At 31.6% G+C, this 25,230-nt stretch overlaps 3 protein-coding genes, 1 long non-coding RNA gene and 2 other non-coding genes across 6 annotated transcripts; 1 reads left to right on the top strand and 5 right to left on the bottom strand.

Annotated features, from left to right (window-relative positions):
- Positions 1-955: 955 nt before the first annotated feature.
- On the bottom strand, positions 956-1,037 carry TRNAS-GCU (transfer RNA serine (anticodon GCU)). Its single transcript has one exon. It is a non-coding gene; the product is annotated as a tRNA-Ser (tRNA).
- A 2,504-nt stretch (positions 1,038-3,541) lies between these two features.
- Positions 3,542-6,068, top strand: LOC105133967 (RING-box protein 1a). Its single transcript, XM_011038146.1, has 5 exons — positions 3,542-3,761; positions 3,856-3,906; positions 3,993-4,052; positions 5,580-5,651; positions 5,740-6,068. The coding sequence occupies exons 1-5, from the start codon at positions 3,650-3,652 to the stop codon at positions 5,775-5,777; spliced, it is 333 nt and encodes a 110-aa protein (XP_011036448.1). The 5' UTR covers positions 3,542-3,649; the 3' UTR covers positions 5,778-6,068.
- A 543-nt stretch (positions 6,069-6,611) lies between these two features.
- Positions 6,612-6,693, bottom strand: TRNAS-GCU (transfer RNA serine (anticodon GCU)). The gene has a single exon. It is a non-coding gene; the product is annotated as a tRNA-Ser (tRNA).
- Positions 6,694-7,178: 485 nt separating this feature from the next.
- Positions 7,179-9,927, bottom strand: LOC105133963 (subtilisin-like protease). The gene has a single exon (XM_011038144.1). The coding sequence runs from the start codon at positions 9,748-9,750 to the stop codon at positions 7,426-7,428; it is 2,325 nt and encodes a 774-aa protein (XP_011036446.1). The 5' UTR covers positions 9,751-9,927; the 3' UTR covers positions 7,179-7,425.
- On the bottom strand, positions 7,179-24,230 carry LOC105133965 (uncharacterized). Its single transcript, XR_843908.1, has 3 exons — positions 24,205-24,230; positions 23,474-23,478; positions 7,179-7,290 (listed from the first exon to the last, which is right to left on the bottom strand). It is a non-coding gene; the product is annotated as an uncharacterized LOC105133965 (long non-coding RNA).
- Positions 14,390-16,930, bottom strand: LOC105133964 (cation/calcium exchanger 4). The gene has a single exon (XM_011038145.1). The coding sequence runs from the start codon at positions 16,551-16,553 to the stop codon at positions 14,607-14,609; it is 1,947 nt and encodes a 648-aa protein (XP_011036447.1). The 5' UTR covers positions 16,554-16,930; the 3' UTR covers positions 14,390-14,606.
- Positions 24,231-25,230: the final 1,000 nt, after the last annotated feature.

The following is a 25,230-nucleotide window of genomic DNA, read 5'->3' as shown; positions in this document are numbered from 1 at the left end:
TTGATGGTGAATTAGACTTCATAATTTATTTTGGTTTGCTTTCTATGAAGTTATTTTGGCTTCATAACTCAGGACATGGATTTGGTCGGTTATCTCAGGTTAACTCAAGTGGTTTTTTTCATGTTTTTTTTTTAATTGATTTTCTTAATGTTATTCTTTAACACTAGGTTGATTGAGAATTGACTTTTATAAACTGTTTCAATTTTATTTCTATGTTATTATCTCGATGTCATAAGTAAGGTCTAATAGGTTAACCCGGGTTAAATTGACTTATTTTTATAATTGAATTTTATTTTCAATGTCATCCTTTAATATTGAGCTTAATAAATTTGTTTTTTTAATTTTCTTTCTACAAGATTATCAAGGTCTTATGACTTGAGTTGAAGATTTGACTTGTTATCCGGGTTAACTTTTTAATTGTTCATACAGTAATGGGTGATTCTAAATAGTTAAATGTAAGTCTATTATAACTAAATAAGGACTTGCTCCAAATAAATTACTTGAATAGTCTAACAAATGCATTTATAAACTAATAGGATAGGTCTAGACTCAAGAGGAGGTCTGGTCATGCTAGACCAGAATAATAATTCAAAAGAATCATAACTTTTGATCCGACCATTAAATTATATTCAAATATTTACAAGAGTTTTTAATGTTATTTTTTTCACAATAGCTACTACGTAACCATTGAATTTTTAAATATTAAAAATTTTGTGTGCGCACCTTATTTTGATAATTTTAAGATTTTTTGTATTATTTTTAAAATTTCTTAATCAATTGAGTAAAAAATAACATAGTTTAAATCGCTAACACTTACAAATAATAATATTTAATATATTTGTAAAGCTTAATATAATTAAATTGTGCTATCTTACCGAATCTTGTTGTACATATGTCAATTCTCTTGTGCTAATCGGCCAATTTATCTTAAAAATGCTGGGAGACTAAAATTAAACGACGCCTGAGAGATTCGAACTCTCGCGGGGAAACCCCATGTACTTAGCAGGCACACGCCTTAACCACTCGGCCAAAGCGTCGTTGCGTGCAATTTATCTATGGTATTATTTATTATATCTTTCTCCAGCTCAACCACTAAGATTCAATAGTCTCTTTAAATACTCAGCTGCTGATGTGGCAGTTTTCCAAAACAAAAGGAAAGAGCATGATTAGTTCCTTATGCAATTTCTTATTTTCTTTCTCTCATCGCCATAGGTATTATTAGGATTTGATATCCGTAATTTTCCCATAAGTGTAGACAAAACACATACCACTAAAGTGCACTTGAATGGATTAAGTCTAGGTATTCAACTTGCCTTGCAACCCACTGTATGCTTAATGAAATAACTCACAAAATATATTAGCAGATAAATTAAAAAAAGATGTTAATACAAGTAAAATACTAAAATGAACATCAAATATTTTTTTAAGAGCAAGATATATATGATTATGCAAATATTTAACCTGACTTTCCTTAATGTATCTTTTTATTTTAAAAGTTATTAGATTATCAACTCGCGCTACGCTGAAAATGAAATAATTTTTTTTTAATATAAAAAAAAATTTAGGCATTGTGTTAATGCTGTTTTAGTAGAAAAAAATTAAACAGTATATAGGCTAATACGATGTAACTTGGTTGTCTTGGCAGGTCTAAAGTTAACATGAATGACTGATAAAAATATAATTTGACTCAAAATAAATATTTAAAATGAAGTTTCTTTTTAATAAATATTGAAATGACAATAAAATGAATTGATTTGGGTCAACTCGGGTAAATCTATCAATTTATATACCGAGTCATGAGACAATAATAATCCTAAATAAATCAAATCAAAACAAATTATAAAACTTAATTTGAATCAAATCAAAACAAATTATAAAGCTTAATTTCCAATAAATTCAATTGTTATAAGTCATTTGTGGGTTATTCCCTATAATTTACTATTTTTTAAAATAAAAAAAATAATGATAGCAAGAAGATAGACAATTTAGCAAAAGCATACCAATAAGGATTTCAAATGTATACAAAAATCAAGGTGTAATTTTAGATGTGTAATTATTTTTTAAAATAAAAAATAAATAATGATAGCAAGAAGATAAACAATTTAGCAAAAGCATACCAACGAGGATTTCAAATGTATAAAAAAATCAAGGTGTAATTTTAGATGTGTATCTTATTATACCTAAGACTGGAAAGATAATACAGATTTAAGATCAAATTAAATTATTATTAGATGAATCCACATAAAAATTAAGCTTAAGGACATAATTAGATTATTAATAGGTCAATTTGACTGAATTATAGACCAAATTAAAAGTTTAATTATATTTATGAATTAAGTTGGGTCAAATCAAATGATTTAATTAAGTGTAATGATTTAATTATATTTTAAATGAGTCAAATTAATTTTATTAGAGATTTAATTGTTGGAAAATTAAGTTTGAGAGTCTTATTTAGAAAATTAGATTTTTAAAGGACCAAACTTAATTTTTATAAAATTAATTGATTGAAATCAGAATTAAAATTAAAAGAAAAATAAAAATTTAGGATTAATTAAAAGTGAAATTAAATAAAATTCTTTTTAAAAATTACACTAGACTTTAAGTACTTAATTCAGTGAAGTGAAAAATATGGGTGAAATTATCTCTAGAACAACTTTTAAATGTATATTTGAATAATTATTGTGATATCAATATATTTTCCAGCCCTGGCCATAAAATTCAATGAGGGATGAAGTTGTTTAAAAATACTTAATGAAAAAGACAACTCAAAATAAAAAAATTATAATCATAAAATAAAAATTAAATTTAATAAAAAAGAATTGAAATCAAATGATTAAGAATAAAATTGAAAAATAAAATTAAATAAAAAAATACTTTTAATCTATTCAATAATTGTAAAAAATTAATAAAAAAATAAAAGATACCCTTTGAACTTAGACAAAAAAAAAAACCTTAAAAGATATTCAAAAATTATATTATATAAAAAATATAAAAACTCAAAAACACCTAGAAATAGCTGTTGTGCTCAACTCTTTGATTTTAAAAAGGTAAAATCATAAATATATTGTAGATTATACTCAACCCATCAAATTCAATAACAGTTCCCAAAAAGCCTTTTTTTTTTAATAAAACCGATCAAAAAACAACTCATTATTATTTTTTTTCTGTAATTTCAAAATAATAAATTTAAAATCAATACCTCATTAAAATATGACTATTTTGTGTCAGACAATTCTACTATAACAAATTAATACTATTAGTTTAAATCATATAATAAAACAAGGTTTAACATTTCATTAATAATTGAGTCATTTTTTAATTTAATAATAGATAATTAGTTTATTTCACCTTAAAAAGCATTATAATTCTTTTGAGATAGATTCTGGATTTTTCAAATAACATAAACCATCCAAATATTTGGATAAAATGTAGTAACGTGTAAGAAAAATATTATATGAAAAACAAGTTTCAAGAAAGAAATTAAAATATAAAAAATCCCAATCGGCTTCTTAGAAAGAGCAAATAAATTCACCTCCTTACGCTCCACTTTTCGCCATTCCGCTATTTCTCTCTCTATACCTTCTGTTTTTTTTTTTTAAAAAAAAAACCCTCTTCAACTCGATCTCCTTAGTCCGGGGCCCCAACCCAGATGGACACGGACGTGACGATGGTTCCGGCAGGCGAGGCAAGCTCCTCTTCCTCAAGGAAACCGAAGCGATTCGAAATTAAGAAGTGGAATGCTGTTGCTCTTTGGGCTTGGGGTCTGTCTCCTCTTCCTTGTATTTCCTCTCTTTTTCTAACCCTTAAATTTTGATTTTTCTTTTCTTTTGTGTTAATTATTTGATGGGTTTGCAGATATTGTGGTGGATAATTGCGCTATTTGTAGAAACCATATCATGGATCTTTGTAAGTCATGGCTTTCTTTCTTTCAAGATTCCAAGACTTTTCTTTTTCTTGTTTATTTATTGATTATATCGTATGTTTTTGTGTAGGCATTGAGTGCCAAGCAAATCAAGCTAGTGCTACAAGCGAGGAGTGCACTGTTGCCTGGGGTATTTTTTCTTCTTCTTTCTTGAATTTAGGGTTTTCTCTGTGATGGGCACTTTGTTTTGAGCTTGACTGCATGTACTGCTACCCTTGTGTCACCTCTGTTATTTGAATTAGACAAGGACTTAATGTGATGGGTACGGTTTTTGTTAATGTGATGGGTAAGGGTTTTCTCTTTGATGGGCACTTTGTTTTGAGCTTGACTGCATATACTGGTACCCTTTTGTCACCTCTGTTATTTGAATTAGACAAGGACTTAATGTGATAGGATCTTGTAATCGTTGGTAGCAGTGTTTGTTTGATTAGTGTGGTTGTGTTCCCCTTGCTCAGTATGGTTTTAATTTTTTTCTCTGTAGCTCTATGTATTTTCTTTGATGAGAAATACAGAAATAGAAGGGTGAATAAGTCTGTGTGCAGAAACTAATGCCCACGATGAGCTTGCAATGGTTGTATGTTAGGTGGTTAGCTGAAAGTCCCAAAGCCGAGGAAGTCCGCAGTTAGGTGTCGATAACTGGCATTACATCTGTTTCAAGAAGTTGGCTTTTTTGTGAGGACAGGGAATTCATTCCCTTAATAATTAAAGTTCCGTTATAAGATGATTTCACCTGAACATGACGCCATTGACTCAGAACATTCGCTTATTCTAATTATCCTGATTGCTGCAATTGGCTTCGGCTTTTCATTTTTTTCAACGTTCTTCCTGGATATAGCATGTGTGGATTGATAGTCTGATCTTGGACATGTCATATTAGTTGGAGCACCACAGGTTGCAACCCTGTTGGTCTATTAATAAGCAAACTATCAAACTTTATCTTTTCTAATGAATTATGAGTGCATGATAAGCTAATTATGCCGATGTGTCAGAATTTAGTTTTTGCTTTTCTAGTACATTTATAAGTGCTTCCTTTGCAAGGCTTGTGTGCCTTGTCAGTGTTGTGCTGTTGCTATTGATCAACCTGGTTGAAGTCACCATTTTCAGTTTTCAAGATGGCAATTTAGGAGAAAAATCTTAGTCTTGTATTTCTTCTTCTTTTTCCTTTTTCTTTTTAAATGATTGGGGACTTACACACTGATCATGGCATTGTTTGGTAATCCATAATAATAGTGAGGGTCATGAGAGATCATGATTTTGTTTAATTTTAGCTCTCAATGGTACAAGTTAGAAATGGTGGGTCAAGATGCTGGTTTTGTAGCTGCCCTTCTCTTATTCTTCTGTCTATTGGTTATGAATGTTTATTTTTTAGTATGTAAACCATGATTCCCTAGATAATTTCTTTTTCACTTGAACATCTAGCTTTATTACTGGAAATAAGCATGGGACCTGATCTAGGCCTCTTTGTTTTGATAGTTAATCATATCAAACTTCTAACTGTATTGTTTTATTAATGATTATGTGGGTTGATGTGAAGCTTCAACTGTGTTGCTTATATGATCAATTCTGATGTGTTGCTTTGGTTTATCCTGTAGGTTTGTGTTTTATTTGTTTTATCAATCTGCTTACATGTGCTAAGAGACTTGGTTTGTTATCACAGGTGTGTGCAACCATGCCTTCCACTTCCACTGTATCAGCCGATGGCTCAAAACCCGCCAAGTGTGCCCTCTTGGTACGTGGTAGAGAATGCATACAATTTCTTTGATTTATTTATTATTTCCTCAAACACCTGAGCATTTATTTGTCTCTCACTTGTGCAGATAATAGTGAGTGGGAGTTTCAGAAGTATGGCCACTAAAGTCGATGGAGCAAGAAGAACGGCAGGATGGACTTCCTGTAGACCAGCACCTGGAAATAAAAGAACCTGTGGACGAAAATGTGTTTCTACTGATTTGACATTATATAAGATCATTAAAAGCAGCATATTGGATCATTATTGTATTTGTATGCTAAAGATTTTTTTCAAGTCATTGGCCCCTGTTTATGGGGTGCGATGTTGCACAGGGCGCTCTACTGTTTGTGTGATCCAATTTATGTCAAATGATTATGGTTTGTGATTGTGCAATCACAGAGTGGAGATTTGATTTCTCGAAATGCTGAAACTCACTTTCAAATTGCTTAGCTGCGGATTGGTTTCTTATTAGGAGTTCATTGGAGCTGTTAGCTTCTATTTCAGGTTGAAAGGTACTGTTGCGCATGCCTTTAGGTCTGGCTATGCAAGTAGCACTAAATCGACTTTTGAGCTGTGGGTTGTTTGTTCTCACTATCAGGGCATGTTTTTACGTATATTTGTTTTAAATTAATATTTTATTATTTTTTGAGATTTTAATGTTAAAAACAATTTTTAAAAAATAAAAAAATATTATTTTAATATATTTTTAAGTGAAAAATATTTTAAAAACAATCAAATCAAATTAAATGGATTCAAAGTGATGATTAACCTTGAGAAGCATTGAAGTCAATGGAGTGGTCGATGAATGTTGACCTAATGAGAAAATGTGTACCTTCTAGCTCTGCTCAACTGGTTTGGTTCTTGCCTCGCTCGTGGATTTTCCTAGGGAGGAGCAAATAGAGAGGAAGAGAACTTAGCTCTGCTCAAATTACGTAGGAAAAAAGGGCAAAAATTGTTATACGACGCCTGAGAGATTCGAACTCTCGCGGGGAAACCCCATGTACTTAGCAGGCACACGCCTTAACCACTCGGCCAAAGCGTCGTTACACAGCATGATATTATTTCTTATTCTTCATGTTCTTCCGTCTAGGTCTTCCTAAAGCTCCATGTCCAGTTGCATTGATAATCCTGTTTCAATACCTGGCTGTTCATTCAACAATTTTCTTAAAAAATAAAATAAAATAAATAGCTCGACAACTTGCTTTTCTTGTGCAGTTTCTTCCTCTCATCATCACCTACTTATTGGGAGCATGTAATTTTTCCATGAGGTGTAGACAAACTCTTGAGGTGCACTTGAATTCGATGTGTGCATTTTCCCACACTATGGTATCACTTGAATCTTGAGAAGACCATGAAGATTGAGATGCTCACTTGCATGGTTAGCAGTTCACTTGCTCGCCGTCTTTTCTGTTGTGACCCATTAAAGCTTCATTTCTCCCCTAAATTTACGTAGCTTATGCTGGTTTCTTATGAATCTATGGACGTACAACTTATATAGCGGATGAAGAAGAAGAAGAAGAAACATCAAAAAGAACTGGAGCAAATCTATTGATTACAATAGTAGAAGCAATTAAAGCATTATTTCATCCAATTCACCATGGAAAGCATCGGTACATTATAAACAAGGAAAAAAAAATTCCTAGATCAACCATTCCACAATCTCCAATTTGAAATCTCGTTGAAATGAAAAGCTAAATCATCATCACCACATAATTTGTACACAAGAGGCTGCCAGTGCCCCAAGTATTCCAGATACTTCTCCAATATCCAATGCTTAAATGGATTCCCTGGATGATCCTTGACGCCACTTGACAGCAATTGGACTTCTTACTCTATGAATCCCATTGCTCCACTCGATCGATCCAAATGTTGCTGAGTTAATGCTAGACCAACCCGAGCTAACACTGGAGAAGGTAATCTCATAAGACACGGTCTTATTCTCTGCATTAAACACGAGCCTACTTGGCGATACCTTGATGTCAACATTTGCAGGAGCATTCACTTCAACCTCGTAAACTGCATCAGGAGAATTCCCAACACTTTTCACCGTCCTCCTATATGTAACCACATCACTATTGGACTGGAAAACAACAGAGAATGATGGGTAGTTGAGATTGCCTGGACTGCCCACTTTACCACTGCATATGTCCGAACTAGGAGGCTCTCTGACAAAAACCGCAATTCGCTTAGAATCATACCCGATTGCACAAAGGAAGGCAATATAGTCGCTTGTGTCCATATCATACACCAGTCCAGGATCAAGAGCACTATTGGGATCAACATGACCAGCTCCATGAATGAAGGGTGTTGATTCTTCACTACTAGCAAGATCCTTGATATTCTTGCCAGAATTGTCTAAATTATGAGCGGTGGTCACCAAAGCAGATTTTATAGCAGCTGGGGACCAATCCGGGTATGCTTTTCGAAGCAGAGCAACAATTCCACTAACATGAGGACAAGACATCGAGGTACCTGATATTATGTTGAACTCAACCCTTCTAGGATCAATTTCCAAATCTGTTGGTCCAACGAATCCAGTCCAACCAGCCAAGATATTAACACCAGGAGCAATGACATCTGGCTTCAGAATCTCTGGTGTCAAATAATTCGGACCACGACTCGAAAAGGCTGCAACCTTGGGAGCTGCAGGTGAAGTCCCAATTATCGTTCCACGGAAATTAATTGTTGCAGTTGGATACTGACTCAATTTGACATATTCTCTAATCTTATTGGCAGCAATTTCACCGACCTCAGTAGCAGGCAGAAGGTGAGAATCGGCAATTAGCTCCTCGCCACTATCTGCTGTGTTTGCCAATATCATTCCAAGCCCACCAGCAAGTTTCACTGCAGCTCCTTTCTCCACTCTTGCATTCCCTCCGCGATCGCATACCACAATCTTCCCTTGAACTTTTGATGGACTTATACTCCCCATGTAGCAATACCTATTCCCAACATCACCAGCATACACCAAAGGAAGCTTGAAACCAACAAGTGGATCGCCAGAGTACAGCGAAACCCCACTGAAAACCCATCCATTGCCCAAGACTACATCGGCTGGAAACTCTCTATCAATTGTTGAAGCACCGACAGTAAGAATCCATGGAGCAATATTAACAGCAGTATATGGATCTGGTCCTGAGTTCCCAGCAGAGCAAGACACAACAATTCCATGTTGTGATGCACTAAATGCCCCGATGGCAATCGAATCATGATCATATTGAGGAGCATGACCAGTAGCACCAACAGATAAAGAAATCACATGGACTCCATCATAGATAGCCTGATCCATTGCAGCGAGAATATCAGAGTCATAACAACCTGAACTCCAACAAATCTTGTAAGCAGCAATTCTTGCTTTTGAGGCCATACCACGAGCTTCTCCACTCGCGTACTCGAAAAGGCTCGCGTTATGGACCGAAGATCCAGCTGCAGTTGTTGATGTGTGGGTGCCATGACCTTCAGTATCTCTTGGAGATGCAGATTCTTTTGAGTCATCAATATGTCTCCCTCTATGACTTATATAGCCCTTGTTAAAAGCTCTAGCACCAATAAGTTTCTTGTTGCAAGAAGAAGCTGGAAAGTCAGGTCCTGTCTCACAGATCCCTTTCCAGTTGGCAGGAACATCAGACAGACCGGAATCCGATAAACTCCGGTGCTCAGGCCATATTCCAGTGTCAAGAACTCCAATGATCACACCATCACCATAACCAGAATTTTCCCAAAGACCAAAACTTTCTGACAAGCCCAAGAAAGCAGGGGTGTGCGTGGTGTGAATCTGGCGAATTTGATCGGGAATGACAGAAAGAATACCCGGAACACGGCGGAGCATTTCCACCTGGGTGGTTGTGAGTTGGGCTGAAAAACCGTGGGTAGCATGGTTATAGTTGTAGAGGAGCTTGGCAGGGTGAGGTGAAGGAGGGAGGGAATGAATGATGGAGGTGTACCAATCATGGTGAGAAGAGAAAAGGGAGGGCTTGTGGGATCTTGACACGTGGATGATGAAGGTTCGTGGATGGTCTGATGATGATGATGATTGGGATGGGAGCGTTAAGAGGAAGAAGAGGAGACAATGAAGGAAGGGGAGAAGGGATATAGCCATGAGGTTTTTTCTGTATGTGCGTGTGGATGCTGGCTTTCTGAGATATAGGATGGGCTGGGAATTTTCTTGTGATTTTTTTTTTTAGGTTTTTTCTAATTAGGATTCTTTGGATCCCCAACTGCCCATACAGTGATCTTTCTGCCTTTTCAGTAACTGAGTACACGTTGTTTCTTCCCTCTTAACACAACAAGAGGACGTAATGGCAGTACATGATTGGTGCTGGATTTTATTAGCAAGATGACAGCAAGGCTTTTCGAATTTATTAAGTACCGGTCCAATCCCTTGGGATAACCATGTGCTAAAAAAAACATTACTTTTCTTTAAATAATAAAAAAGAACAGAAAATAATTTGTGCTAAACTAATATAGCACTGAAATATGGTATGAATTTATAAATACCTAATATACTCTTGAACTTGAACTAGTAAAAGAATACAATACTGAAATATGATTTGATACTTAACATGTGGATGTGGGCTTCTAGAACCATGCTAATAACAAGCTTGTAAATTTTCTCAATTATATTTTTATTTTAAGCACTTTAATTTTATTATTGATTATTGTGTTTATTTAAATTAATTTTTATTATTTTTTTAATATTAGTGATACACCTAAATCACTCCCTTTTAGGTATTATAGTTGCTTTAATCTTAAAACAATAATTTTATACATAAAGATATTTTTTTTAGGGATACAGAACCATATAGAGATTTTTTCTAAAGACAAAGATTTTACATGGACGCATGAAAATTCTTCTAGAAGACATTGAAGATTTCGTGTGGAGATATAAAGGTTTTTTTTAGAAATACAAATTTTATAAGAACACTTTCATAGACAATGATATATATAGGCAATCTTGATCATAAAGATATCATTGCTTTTATTTATAAAAAAAAGTTAAAAATATTTTATTAATATTATATTTTTATTTGATTTGAATATCATGCATGAGATAAATTCTTTATTTTCATGTCTTAGAAATGTAGGTGTTGGTCAAGATGCGTGCGTGCATTTAGGATATGACTTGTAACCTTGAATGTGATTGTGTTTAGCAAGTTAAGGAATACAATGTGATTGAGATATCTAGAGTGAATAAGGATTTATTGAAGATTGGTCACATTCATCCTTATATTTCTATAAGTATGAGTGTTCTTATCTTACAACACTCATTTTATTCATACTAACAAGGTTTTTTTTTTATTACTTATGTGATTTTTATGAAGGTTTTGTCTAGAAAAGTGTATAACTTTTCTCATTAATCAAGGCTTTTATAGCCATTATTTCAAATGCGTCTTTTAGTTTGAGCATTTTTTTGTTAAATCATTTTAGACATTCCTTTATGGATTTCTTATCTTTTTATGTGATAACAAATAGTTTAGTGAACGCTTTCTTAGATAAGATATTCACACTAAAGTGAGTTATGAGTTTCTTATAGAGATTTCTAAAGCCAATAATGGATTTAGAATCCAAGTCATGGTACCACATCTAGGCTGACTAACAAAATATGGTGGAGAAAATTTCTTACATAACATCTTTATCTTGTATGATGAGTTCTAAGTTGTTATGTTTTCCCTCTCTTTTTTTGTGTCTTTGAATCCCTACATAAACTATCTATGTTTATTTTTATGATGATAAAATCATTAGGGATGTGAGTATCCAACACTAATATATTTATAGGAGAACCACTCTAGTGGTGAAGGATACACACTTCTATATAACAGATTGTTATAATTGTGGAATGAACTTCCTTTTAAACTTTTTTTTTTTTTTGTCTGGGCTTTTAGGATAAATCCCTAATACAAAGAGGTGATAATGATGATGGATGTATGTTAACTTGTCTTTTGACTAACTTTTATGCTATTTTCTATTAATCGGATATTTTGAACACCATTAATGATCACAATGTCACTATAAGTAACCCTAATGCATCATTAAACTCCCATGCATTTGTGCTTCCATTCATGGGTAACAAATATATAACATTTAAAAAAAAAATAGAAATCCAAAGCTATTTTACAATTGTTAATTTACCGTTCATATTAAACACCATCCATATCTTTTATTATAATATATTTAAAATGTAAGTTACCGCTTGACATAATTTACTTATGGTTATTATACTTACCTTCTAATTCAGGTTTTATACCTATGAAACCTACCAATCCCTCTCGCCTTCTATAAGAACACAAATCAACCAAATTCAATCTCTAAATATTTTCATTCATTTAGAATTTTGGTGGGATTTGTAAAAGAATGATCAATAAAAGAAGAAGAAATGGAATGTAATTTACTAATTAGATAGAAACCTTTTCAATAAACCTAATTTATTTCAATTACTCGTCTTTCATCACCTGAAACACTTTTATGCTTTAGATCTCACACGAACATTGAAAAGAAAAGAAATAAATTCCTAATGTATTGAATATAGTTAAGAACATGCTAAACATCAAAGCTGATTCGATGCCAAAAAGCTCTTGGAACTATATATAAGAGAAGGCAATAATGAACTATTTATGTTAACAATCCTTACTCAAAAAATAATGAAAAAAAAAACTATACCATTATAGTTCTCTTCTCTATATTTGTTTATAAAAATGATATAGGAAACAAAACCTAAATTTTTTTTTTTAAGATAAATAATTAGTGGTGGTGAATTCACTGTGCATTTAAATTCAATGTGTTGTGGATAAGAATAGTATAATGATTATTTTGACCTTCCAAAAAAACTCATTTGCATGGATTTATTATAATTGTATAAGGATCAATCGGTCATTATAATATTTATTGAGAACAAAGAAATCTTTTTACTTTTAATTACATAGTGTAATGACTTGAATATTCTTGAAATCAAAATAAAACAACCTTTGTTAGAGGGGCGAGTTCATCTTTTAGAAATGCGCAATCAATTTAATTGGTTACCCTTTGAATCAATAATATTTAAACTTAGATTTTTGGGCTTATTTGTCTTTTCATGTGGTTATTTTGTGTTTATAGGATCAATACATGGGTAATTTTATATTTTAAACTTAATAATTAATATTTTTTATACATATGCACAATGCATTTACTTGGTTACCCTTAGAGTCATAATTTTTTAAGCTTGGGTTTAATGTCTTATTTGTCTTTTCATTATGGTATTTTTACAATTATAGTACCAAGGTAGGGGAAATTTTATATTTTAAATATAATATTTATTTTTTTAAAAAAAAAATTATTGACGTTTATAGCGTGCATGTCAGTACTTAAGATCACTTTATACGCTTCAAGTGGTGTGTGCAATGGTGTTCTAAGGTAAAAATTCTGCAATCATAACAGCATTTAAAAGCTCATAAAGTTGTTGTTCAAATGAGATGGTGCATGTGTCAGTTTGACTTTGATGACTTGTTCTTTCTTTTTTCTCTTTCTCTCTCTTCACCTCAAGGCATACTGTCTAATTAAAAATTCATATTATTCTTTTATTTTATTTTATTTTTATATTTGATTCAATCTTGTTTTAGTATGATTTTCATCATGATTCCTTTCATAAACATTAAATTTGTTTTTGACTTCACCTTTGATAAAAATTTTAATTTTTCTTTTATTTTGTTTTGGTTTCAGATTTGATCAATTTTATTTTGATTTTAAGTTTTGATTTTGATTTTTTTTTTGTAAAATGTTTGAATATTTTTAATTTCATCCTTAAATAAATAAATGTTATTTGTCCTCTTATATTTTTATTTAGAATTTTTGTCCTTATTCTTTTTTTTTTGGGCCTTTTGTTAATTGGATTTGTTTTTTAATTATTTTTTTTAACATTAAAATGTTATTTTCCCTCTTATTTTATTATGATTTCATATTTGATCCTCTATTTTTTTTGGTTTTTTTTGTAAGATGTTTCATTTTTTTTAATTTCACTCTTAAATCAATCAATGTTATTTTTCCCTTTATTTTTTTGTTCGATATTTTGTTCTTATTCTTTTATATTACTATTTTTTTTGTTTCAAGAAAGTTTTGTATTTTAATTTTATCATTTAACATTATATTAGCTAACAAGTGAGGGTCGTGATTTTCTCTAGTTAGGTTATACCAAGCTCATGATCAAGATAACATAATTGAAAGGTTAACCTGGGTAAAATTAGTATTTTTTAAATTGATTTTTTTTTAATTTTTTTTTTGACATTTTAAATTCTATCTTTTATTCCAATTTCTTTAAAATTATCAGGGCTTATGCATGAGTTGCATGTCAAGAACTGGTCAAGTTTACTTGTATCATTTTTTTCTCTTTTTATTTTTAATTTTTTTTGTGGATTGCTTTGATTAGATTGAAATGTATCAATATTGATTTTTTTTCCTTTTTAGCAAACAATTTTTTTTTTAAATAATGATCACTTTTTTTTTTCCTTAGTTTGATGCATATAGTGTTAATGACAAGCTTATTTAACTTAGCTTGATATATGACTTGAATCATATATATATAGACACACATTTTTAACTTTCTTAAAACCCATTTGTACTCTCTTGACATGTTTTTCTTTTTTTAAACACATGTTTTTTCAGCACACAGCATACCACGGGTCACGAGACTGGTGGAAACCAAACTAACCTACATAGATTGATCATCACGTTGCTTCCTGCTACAGATCAAACACAACAATGAAAGGCACTAAGCTCAGACACCTCATTAAAGAAACCTTTTGGCATGATAATAGTCCTGTTACCATGCGAAATGTAAGCCCCAGGAAAGGGAGGTCATTCAAAATTTGACAGCAAGTGCTGACAAGATTATACGCGCGCTATGATATAATTGCAATTTTACAAGTGAAATGTCGGGACAATAATAGTTTAAGGACTCTGCCCTCCCCAAAAGATAGCATCTGGTCAACTAACTGAATATCCCATGGAAATGGTCACCCTTAGTGAAAGAAAAATCACATACAGAGCTATGAGGCCCATCCCTAAAATCTTGCTAGGGCGCATGTCGTTCTTAGGTAAGACAACAAGCGCCCAGATTAATCCTAACATGAGAAACGCCATCGTGTAAAACAAGCTACTGTCTTGAGGAACAACGTATATACCAGTGCTCTGTGACCAGGCTCCTAGCAGCATTGAGACACCTAAGCCTACAAGAGTGTTGAACATGGGACCTGCATAGCATCCGGACATTGCAATCTGTGCGCTGTCACCACCATTCACTGCCAATGCAACATTTGACACTAAATCCCCCATCGAGTTGCCCCATGCTAATACAGTTAATCCAAGGATTGATGGATTAATTTCTAAGACTATGCCAAATGCAACTAGCAGAACAACAAGCTCATTAGCTATCATGTAGAACCACACAATACTCATAAAAAATCCCCCTAATACCCAGGCAAGCAAGAAACTATGAGGTGGATGATCAGTGTTTGTATGTTGATATGCAAGAACACCAAGCACACAACCAACTGCAGTGCCAATAAAATACATTATGATTCTGCTTTCAGAACCCACATCATCTTGGCTGCTCAACAAGAATGCCAGTAAGAGAGGAGACAAGGAAGCACTGGCTACAGCATATGGCTTTGACCATGTTTCCTCGTCAACTAATGGGATTGTTAACCGTCTGGGCACTGCCAATGGCAACTCCATCATTGACAACAGCCTGGAACATGAAAATGAAGAACTGCGGATTTCCATGCCTTCATCAGTCCAGCCCCACGGAGGCCCTTCTTCATCCAGCAAATTGATTTTTGATGAGTGATTGGAATAAATGGCCACATTCGAAGCCCACATCCATGATGGCAGGGAAGAAGGTAGATGGGGCACGTCACTTTCAGTCTCAAGGTCAAGCAGAGAACTATAAATGTTTGCATCCTCTTCACCACTCGTTTGTGAAAATATGCTTCCTCGCACAGGAATCAATGGTGTAACAGCATCCAATTTCAACCTCTGCGCATGTTTCCTCAACATCTCATTAGCAGCCACAGAAACTGCATACACCACATAAATCAAGACAAATGCAATAGCCGCTCCAACACTCACCTCACCAACCATCAAAATTATCAACAAGGACATTAGTGTAAAAAGGAAGAAACATATATCTCTAATGAAGCATCTCCTGTCAATCTGAACTTCCTTATCCGCAACACATAACGATACAGCCCCAACAACAATGCAAGTAACAAACACCGCACCACCCAGCACGCTATTAAGTCCGACACCACCTGCATCCTTTCCGACAAAGGCAGCGATACTTGCAAACACATCTGGTGCTCCATTCCCCAGCGGAAGAAGTGCAACACCAGCAACTGTGGGTGACAATTTCAAAAGATTCGATAACCTCTCCAAAGAACAACAGAAGTAATCAGCAGCTGTATTCCCCAACAAATAAAACAAAGCAGCAAGCCAAATACTCAACACCACATAACCCAACACTCTAAAATCACTACAATCACAATACAAAAACTTGATATAATCAAAGAACCCACCCGACGAACAATCCGGGTTAGCTTTCAAGTACTCACATTCATTAGCGTACCCATCATGATTAATCAGCCCACTACACAAAGCCTGATTCTTTAAGCTTGAGTCATTTTGATCACCAGTCACATTAGCCAAGCTCGATGAATTAGCATTGACTTGAATCATTTCCCTATGAATAATCGCATAACCCCTTGACCCATCTCCAAAAACACCTCTTTGACTTGAAACTTTACCAACAAAAGGATTTCTAAGTATATCTACCCGGTTGTAAAATAAAAACAAAAGGATCAAAGTACAGAATCCATTGAAAACCCCTTTCAATTTGGGGTTCTTTGAATTATACAAGCTATCAAAGATTTTCATTTTAATCTCAAAGCAAAAAAAATAAAATGAAATAGAGAAAAGAATAAAAACCCAGAGGGGAAATCAAGGCATAAAGTTTCTTCCTCGTGTTTACGGAAATGAAACCCTAGTTCTTAAGCAAAGTAAAGAACTTTGCCAGGCAATGAAATGGAAGAAAAATCTTGAGGACTTACCAATGAATTGGATAAAGTGTGAGCAAAAACAGAAGATTAGGAGGAGGGGGAGGATTAAATAGTGGTACAATGAAGTTGAGAGATAATTGATAAGAATTTTCGGTTTGGTTTTTTCGTTGGGGTCGGTCGGATTCAACCTCAACCAAACGGGGAAGTCAGCAAACGCATCACACACGCACGTGCAAGTACGGGAGTAAGATTCTGTTTCTGATTTTCTGACGACAATAATAGCTTGGACTTTCATTGATGCCGCCAAGCCTACTCACAAGCCACGAAACTTCGTGGGGGTTAGAACAATGGCCATTAGCCCAACAGGACTCGCTAGTTACTGGACAAAAGAGGCTCGTACTATTTTGCAGATCCACATGGTCTTTGGCGCCTTATTGATTCAGTTATTTCCAAATCTTGTATTATTATAGTTGTAGAAATCATTCAAATTATAAATAATTATATTCAATCTATTAATATTTATAAAAAAATATAGTATTTCTATGTGATGCATTAAAAAATTATGCATGTATAGCTTTTGTTGTTTGAACTAAAAATTATGATATAAAAAATTATCTGATATAAGTTGTATTCTTGGATGATCTTCAAAGTCAATATTAATTAATGATCTACAAAAAAAATACATGGGTTAAGAAAAAGTTAAGATGGTACAAAATTAGCAAGCTTGTTACTAAAAAAATAAAAAACAGAAATGTTGAAATAGATGTTCTACTTCTCTCGACATTCCATTCCATCCGTCAAATTCCTTGCTACCTTTCAATATTTTTGTCTCATTTTTCTTTTCTAATTTAAAATGAAAGTCTTATTAATAAATAAAAGAGGTTTTAGCAAATAAAAATTGTTACCGATTGCATTTCTTGTGTTGCACTATTGCAAAACCAATCTTATTAATAAATAAAAGAGGTTCATTGCAAAACCAATCTTATTAATAAATAAAAGAGGTTCATTGCAAAACCAATCTTATTAATAAATAAAAGAGGTTTTAGCAAATAAAAATTGTTACCGATTGCATTTCTTGTGTTGCACTTGACTTTGCAATGGTGTTAAAATTTTTGATAAAAATAACAGATATTTAATATTTTATTTTTAGAGAATAAAAAAATATAATTTAATAAGTCGTCACTTAATATTATGGTCATTAGAAATTATAACTAATTAATAAAGATTTTATGGTACAAGATTGATTACATAAAAAGAAAGATATTATCATCATTTTAAAAAAGATTGATTACGTAAAAAGAAAGATATTATCATCATTTTAACATTTTACCTAAGCTAAATTGTATTGTTAATTTTGTTTTAAATTGCTAAGAATTTATTGTATTTTACTTTTGATAGTTTGCTTATAATATTCATGAATCTAGTGTCATTTGAATATTTAATTATAAATACGTTCAACCCTGACTTGATAAATATTACTTAAAAAAGTATAATATTCATGATTTTGGTGTTAGTGGATGTTGGAGTCTAGAATATTTTTCAATTCTAGTATTTCAATTTATAATCCTAGTATTATTGAACATGGAAGGTATTTTTAATTTTAATATTAGTAAATATAAATATCCCTGGTATTATTAAATAAACAAGTAAGATTTTGAATTGAAAGCAAAATATTTTTTTTGTAGTTTTGCAAGGAGGGAGCCTTCTTTTCTTATTTTTCGGGAGAAAATAAAAAACACTAGTATATATTTTATATCAAATTCACATTTTGCAGTATTTACAATTCAATATTAGGTAAAGTTGTAAAAAAAATGCAAAGAATCTATAAATAAATTTAAAAGGGTTCTCGAATTTTTTTGCAAAAAAATTCTAATATTTTAAAAGGCATATTTGACTTAGATATTAAAATAAAATAAAAAGTAAGAAAAAGAGGCATGAGATGTGCCTTTAATCCACCTTTAATAAAAAAAAAAAAGGGGCTGGATGGGCCTTAGATCAAGGCCCCCCTCAATTTCAACAGTTCTCTATTTTGTTACAGAAGCTGGATTCAGCTCAGAGCCACACAGGATGGGCTTGATCCAGCTGACCAGCTTGGTCACTGTGCAAGCATGCGGGAATTATAATTCACGCATGCACAGTGAGCAGTTAATTAAAATGCAAACGGGGGAAGAAGAGCTTACCTGCCACTGTTGCTGGAGACGAAGCTGGTTGGATTGACTTTACTTATGATTTTCTTCAATCTATATTTGTTTCACTTCTTTGTTCATTGCTGCCATGATTTTGCCAGCATTGCTTGCTTCTTCCAGTAGGGCTGCAAGACTATTACGGACACAACATTGTTTAAGGTTCGCTCTTCTTTCCTCTTGTTAGCTTTTGTTCATACCTGTTTTTGCCAATGTTTTTTATTTTTTTCAACTGAGAGATTGAGTTTGTTGCTTTGTTTATATATATTGGTCCTAAACCAGCCAAACCTAAAAGGACACTAAGGGTCCTTGTGGTTTCTATTTATGAAAGTCACAGGTTTGTGGCTCTAAAATGTAGAATTAGGTCCTTAAAATTTCTATTTCGTGACCCCCTCGGTGCTTTATTCTTTCATTCAAAAACAACCTTCAACTTTTATCAAGTTCAAAGCTTAAAGACATGTAAGATTTTATAATGGTCAACAATCACATTCCTATGCTTGATGAACAATATCCACATAGCAATTTAACATCATTAGAGGTGCTCAAAAAAACCAAAAAACCGATTAAACCGTTTGTTCATTGCTGCCATGATTTTGCCAGCATTGCTTGCTTCTTCCAGTAGGGCTGCAAGACTATTACGGACACAACATTGTTTAAGGTTCGCTCTTCTTTCCTCTTGTTAGCTTTTGTTCATACCTGTTTTTGCCAATGTTTTTTATTTTTTTCAACTGAGAGATTGAGTTTGTTGCTTTGTTTATATATATTGGTCCTAAACCAGCCAAACCTAAAAGGACACTAAGGGTCCTTGTGGTTTCTATTTATGAAAGTCACAGGTTTGTGGCTCTAAAATGTAGAATTAGGTCCTTAAAATTTCTATTTCGTGACCCCCTCGGTGCTTTATTCTTTCATTCAAAAACAACCTTCAACTGTTATCAAGTTCAAAGCTTAAAGACATGTAAGATTTTATAATGGTCAACAATCACATTCGTATGCTTGACGAACAATATCCACATAGCAATTTAACATCAATTAAAATTGATTTTGAACTAAGGGATGTAGGCTGTCGTAAAACTGAAATATGTCAAGGATTTAATTATTTAATTTGGAACCACATGGCCCTATTACTGGTGTCGGTGCCTATGCTTTGCTGCGGAGCTAAATTATATTTTCTTCACAAAAATAATATTTAAGTACTATAAGTGTGTTTAAAAAAAAAAACTCTAGGATTGAATAATTTTGTTTTATTTTAATTGAACAATAAAAAAAGCAACAATATATAGATCAAATTAAAAAAAAAATAACACGATAACTTAAAGAAAAACATTTTTTTTAAAGAAGACAAAAAATATATCTCAATTCACAACCCATTAAATATAACATGTTAAAATAGAGTAAAAAAAAACATAAAAAAATAAATCATGGTCAACCCAAGTTAGCATGAAAAACCTATAATCTCAGTAATTAGAGTAAGTTAATCCGAGATACCCCTCTAAATCCGTAATTTAAATCATAAGATCAGAATAACTCATAAAAATAAAATAAAATTATAAAGCCTTTTTCATATATAAAAAACTATCAATCCGTATTAACTTTTAAACTCATAATTTGAGTCATTAGACCCAAAGCATCCTATATAGAAGAATCATGAAGTCTAATTCCCATTCAATTAAATATTGAAGGATAAAATTAAAAATATCAATTATATAAAATGATTCAAAATAAAAATAGCAATTAAAATGATGAGAAATTCAAGATTGAAATACAAAATAAATTTTATAAAATTTGATTGAATGATGAAATTGAAAAGAAAAATTAATTTAGCAAAATAACAAAAAAATAAAAAAAATAAAGATCAAAATCAACATAGAAAAAAATTGCTGATACATCAAATACCAAATGGATCAAATAAAATTGTCATCATCAAATTACATATTAAATACACTCAAGTTAATTATGTTGATAATATCATTTATAAAACTTACAATTCATTAAATTATTTGGATTTTTTTAGTTTTTCTTTTTCTACTACAATTCTCTTAATATGTATCTATCATGATAATATTTATGTCAGTATTTATTAATAGATTTAATAATAAAAGATTTAGTTAATAAATATCACTCTAATATATCAATAAAATTTTTTTATTAATATTTATCAATTTAGCAGTGATCGTTATATTTAAAAGGTTGCAAACATTTGGAAAACGTAGCAATTCGTAATTGACAGGTTAGCATGGTGCAAAGATTTTGAGGAATTGTCCAACAATATCGTTGTTTCTTGACACGGCTTCACAAACTTGGAAAATGTTGAAATTTCTTAGAGGTGTTCATGGAGTTTTCCCACGCTGAAAAATTATCTGTAATAATTTGTTAATTTAAATTTATTGTACTTATCATAATCATTTTACATATCTATCAAGTAAAAAAAATACATTAAGTATCTTTTCGAGAAAAAAAATGACATGATAAAAGATATACGTTAACGACATCAACTTTAAAATATATATATTGTCCAGAAAAATTAAGGAAATCAATCGATCAGGGTTTGGTGGCTTCGAGCAAGTTATGCAGTAGTTCAGAGGAAACTCCAACCCCACTTCGTCGGCGATTTTCAAATGCTTCATCTCTTCCTAACGATAAGAGGATATTTTATGCCAGGAGTGATCAGTCCAGTCCGGCGGCCAAGAGAATGCTAGCCTCAGGGATAATGCATGGCGTTATGCAAGGCTCGCCACAAAAAAACCATTCCAGGTCGATCACGCTCGATCGAGTTCATTGGATAAACAAAAAGGAGTCGCTTCTACTTCCAATATATATTATTTGATGATGAAACACCAAATGTGAAAGAAAAGAAGGTTCTACTAGTAGGAAGTTGAGGAGCCAATACTTTTGTTTTGGCGGTTCAAGCCTTTGTGAAAACACCAGGGAGCAGCATCGGAGCCAGGGTTCCAATCCTTCTGTTCCCCAAAAATATTTCAAAGCAAAGAGGAGAAAAGGTTGAAGGTGGCGGCTCGGTTTTCTTTTTATTATTTAATGGTGAATTTATAATATTTAATATCTTTAGTCATTGAATAAAGAATAGTGATAATCCTCTAAATAATAAATTATTTTTTGTTGATTTTGTTTTACAAATGATATAAATTGTTACTAGCGTTACAAAGTTTTAAGATGTAAACTATAGTTTTTTAAACTACAGCGGGTAAAAGAAAAACAAACTAAATTACAAGATTTCAAGTGTTATTTTTTAAAATATTTATTTTACTATCAACAAATTTTATATTTTACACTTTTATACTACAAAAGGACGATATTTAAACAGATCCAAATATAGAAAGTAAAATCTATAGCATTAATCGATGTTCAATGTTGTTTGATGCTAAAATTTGGTTGATTTCACTAACAAAGTTTAAATAAAGTAGGAGAAGGAGGAGGCAAGTCTTTGCTAGGACCATTGAGCAAATAAAAGGGAGCAGATTGATGTTTTTTTCCAAGTAAGGAGTGTCGAAGTAATAAATAACTTTACAAGATTGGGATCGAACCAAAAGAAGGTTAACTATATAAATTAATAATAATAATAATAATAATAATAATAATAATAATAATAAGTTAAAGATAATTTTGAGATGTGAGATTAATGTAAGGATTAAACATTGATAAAAACAAATATCAAGGTTAGAGGATCCACTAATGGTATTTCAAACAAGTATAATATAAACTCTTTTTATTATTCAACTAGAAACCATATACAAATGAGGTTCCAATCGGATGATTTATAATTAATAACTCATCATAAATTGTTAACATGATCATATTAATTATGTTATTTAAGTAACACTAAACTTTTAAATATTGTAAAAATTTATGATACTAACTTATGTTAACAAATCAAGTTTATTTTATAGCACATGTATAGGTTATACCATATAGCTGGTTATGAAAGTGTCAAGTATTTGTTGTACCAAGTATTATACAACATAAATCCAAGTTAACTATTTAATAATCAAGGTATTAAGAATTAAAAAGATAAAAATACAAAGACATGTTAATAGCAAGTTGTTTAGGATATAAGCATTAAAACTCATATTAAGTTTATATTATACTTATCCAACCACCATTAGTGAAACATTTTCATCTTGACATATTAAACTTAGTTAAACATAATGAAGAAGAAAAATATAAATAAACAATTTAAGAACATAAACATGATATAACTAAGTATAGTAAAGGAAATGAAATGCATAAATAAAATATTAATGAAAGCAAAACTTAAGCATTATATATATATATATAAAGAGCAGGAACATAATTTTAATCTAAAAACTAAAATACCTAAATGCATGGTAAATGTCTTTTTTTGTAGGCTAAAATTTTAAACTATTGATTTGATGACTAATTATTGAGTGGGTGACCACCTCTTGACTTGGTAACAATCTTTATCTTTTTATCTGTAGAAAACGTTATTGTTAACATCAAAATTTGAACAAATGGTCTTCATGTAAGTTCTGAGAAATTGTCTCACCTTTCCAACAAAAAAAAAATCGGTGCACTTGGACTTCTAGAACTTGAGATATGGAATAAATACTGAACAATATTTGGGTTGCAGGATATATTCGACTTTCTCTTTTGATGCTAAGATTTGAATTTCCAAACGGTAGAATTGAGTCTTCAACTCTCATGAATGTTTTAGGCCTATGTTTTAGCTTTCTAGCCATATAAACCAAACTGAAATCCAAGATTTATAGCTTCAGATATAACCCAATGACTGAATAATGTTTCAGTTTTAATTGAATCAACATATTTTTTCTATATTTAGCCTTTTTCCTTTTCTTTTATTTTTAATAGTTAAAAAAATTGTTTAAATTTACACAAATGATTTTGAAAAAGACTATTCAGGTGCTAACATTCATGGGCAGGACTTGACAAAACAATGTGTTAGAAAAAATAATTCTTCATAAACCAAGTTCAATTTCCAGTTGGCAAAAAATAATCTATTGCAATTCAAAATATTATTTTATAATAAACTCAAAATCAAATCCAATGCCCGAGCATAACCTAGGTCAATATGTGTACGTGAGTTAAGTCTCAAGCCTACTTTGCTTTTTTAAAGTTAATTTTAACTTTTTATTTTTTAAATATCAAAAAAGATTTTTTTATTTTTACATGAGATAAAGTTCTGTCAGAGGATTTTAGGTTTTACTAAAACATGTTAACTAAGAATTCTATGAGATCAATTTCTCATTCATTTATAATTTATTTAAATCATGTTAATATTTAATATTAAAAAGCTTATATTAAAACTTAAATTCCAATATTTTTTTTAATAAAAACCTCACTTTTAATTTATACTCAAATACATTCATTAGCCATTTTCTTTAAACAAAATTTTCCAGCAACACATGCCCAACAACCTTCTTCTTAGCGGTATACAATTAATTATTGATTAAACTATTTCATACAGAGTACGGACAACTTACAAATTCCAACTTTCAATGGCTAAACTATGAGTTCTTTGACCTGTTGGTATCTATCCACACGCAAGAAGTTAATTAAGATGTGCAAAGTACTTGATAAAAAAAATATAGTCATTACAGAAACAGTAAGTATAACAGTGTTACATTGAAACACTCTACCTTCTTGCCTCTATGTAACGCTACATGATAATTACCATTACTACCACGACTAGGCTGTTGCTACTTCGAGGTTTTTTTAATCATTTTAATTATCCTAACACGCTTGAATTAAACCCAAAAAGATACCAATTTTTAGTTCTTCGTGTAACTAAAAAAGGTTCGGTTCTTACCTTATTATCCTCGTATAAATTTCTCTACATAATGCCCTTCAATTTAATGTTTGTGTTATTTGAGGTTTTTACTTCTCAATATTTATCTGTTCTTTTTTCAAAAAAAGAAGAAGAAATTCCTCTCTTTCGGATGCTTTTCAATTCGTGTTCAAGCTCTTGATTAAAACCTTTCAATAATCATAACCAAATAACCATGCATAAATTGGATGAAATTATTATTTTTAATCAAATCAGCCAGCAACCATTTTTATGTTAAAAAATCATTTTAATTATAAAACTTAAATTATGATATATATATATATATATATATATGATACAATATTATTCAAAACAAAATTGTTATTTTTAATCTAATCACCTAGCATCTTTTTCATGGCACTTTTCAATTTAGAATATTGTTCAGAATCTTCAATCCATTTGATAGAATTTATCTGCAAGAGCTTGCAAATATCACCATCTTTTTTTTTTTGTTTTTTGATTTATATGGGGTGTCCGGGCCAGCTTGCGCGCATCATGACTAATCCTCACGACCCACTGAATACCCCGCAAACCCAGTAGGCATGTAAGGCACC

This window comes from Populus euphratica, unplaced genomic scaffold, assembly GCF_000495115.2.
Source record: "Populus euphratica unplaced genomic scaffold, PopEup_1.0 scaffold38.1, whole genome shotgun sequence".
NCBI classification, from domain to species: domain Eukaryota; kingdom Viridiplantae; phylum Streptophyta; class Magnoliopsida; order Malpighiales; family Salicaceae; genus Populus; species Populus euphratica.
Note: the sequence above shows the minus strand (reverse complement) of the source record. Positions and strands in the feature narration are given on the sequence as shown.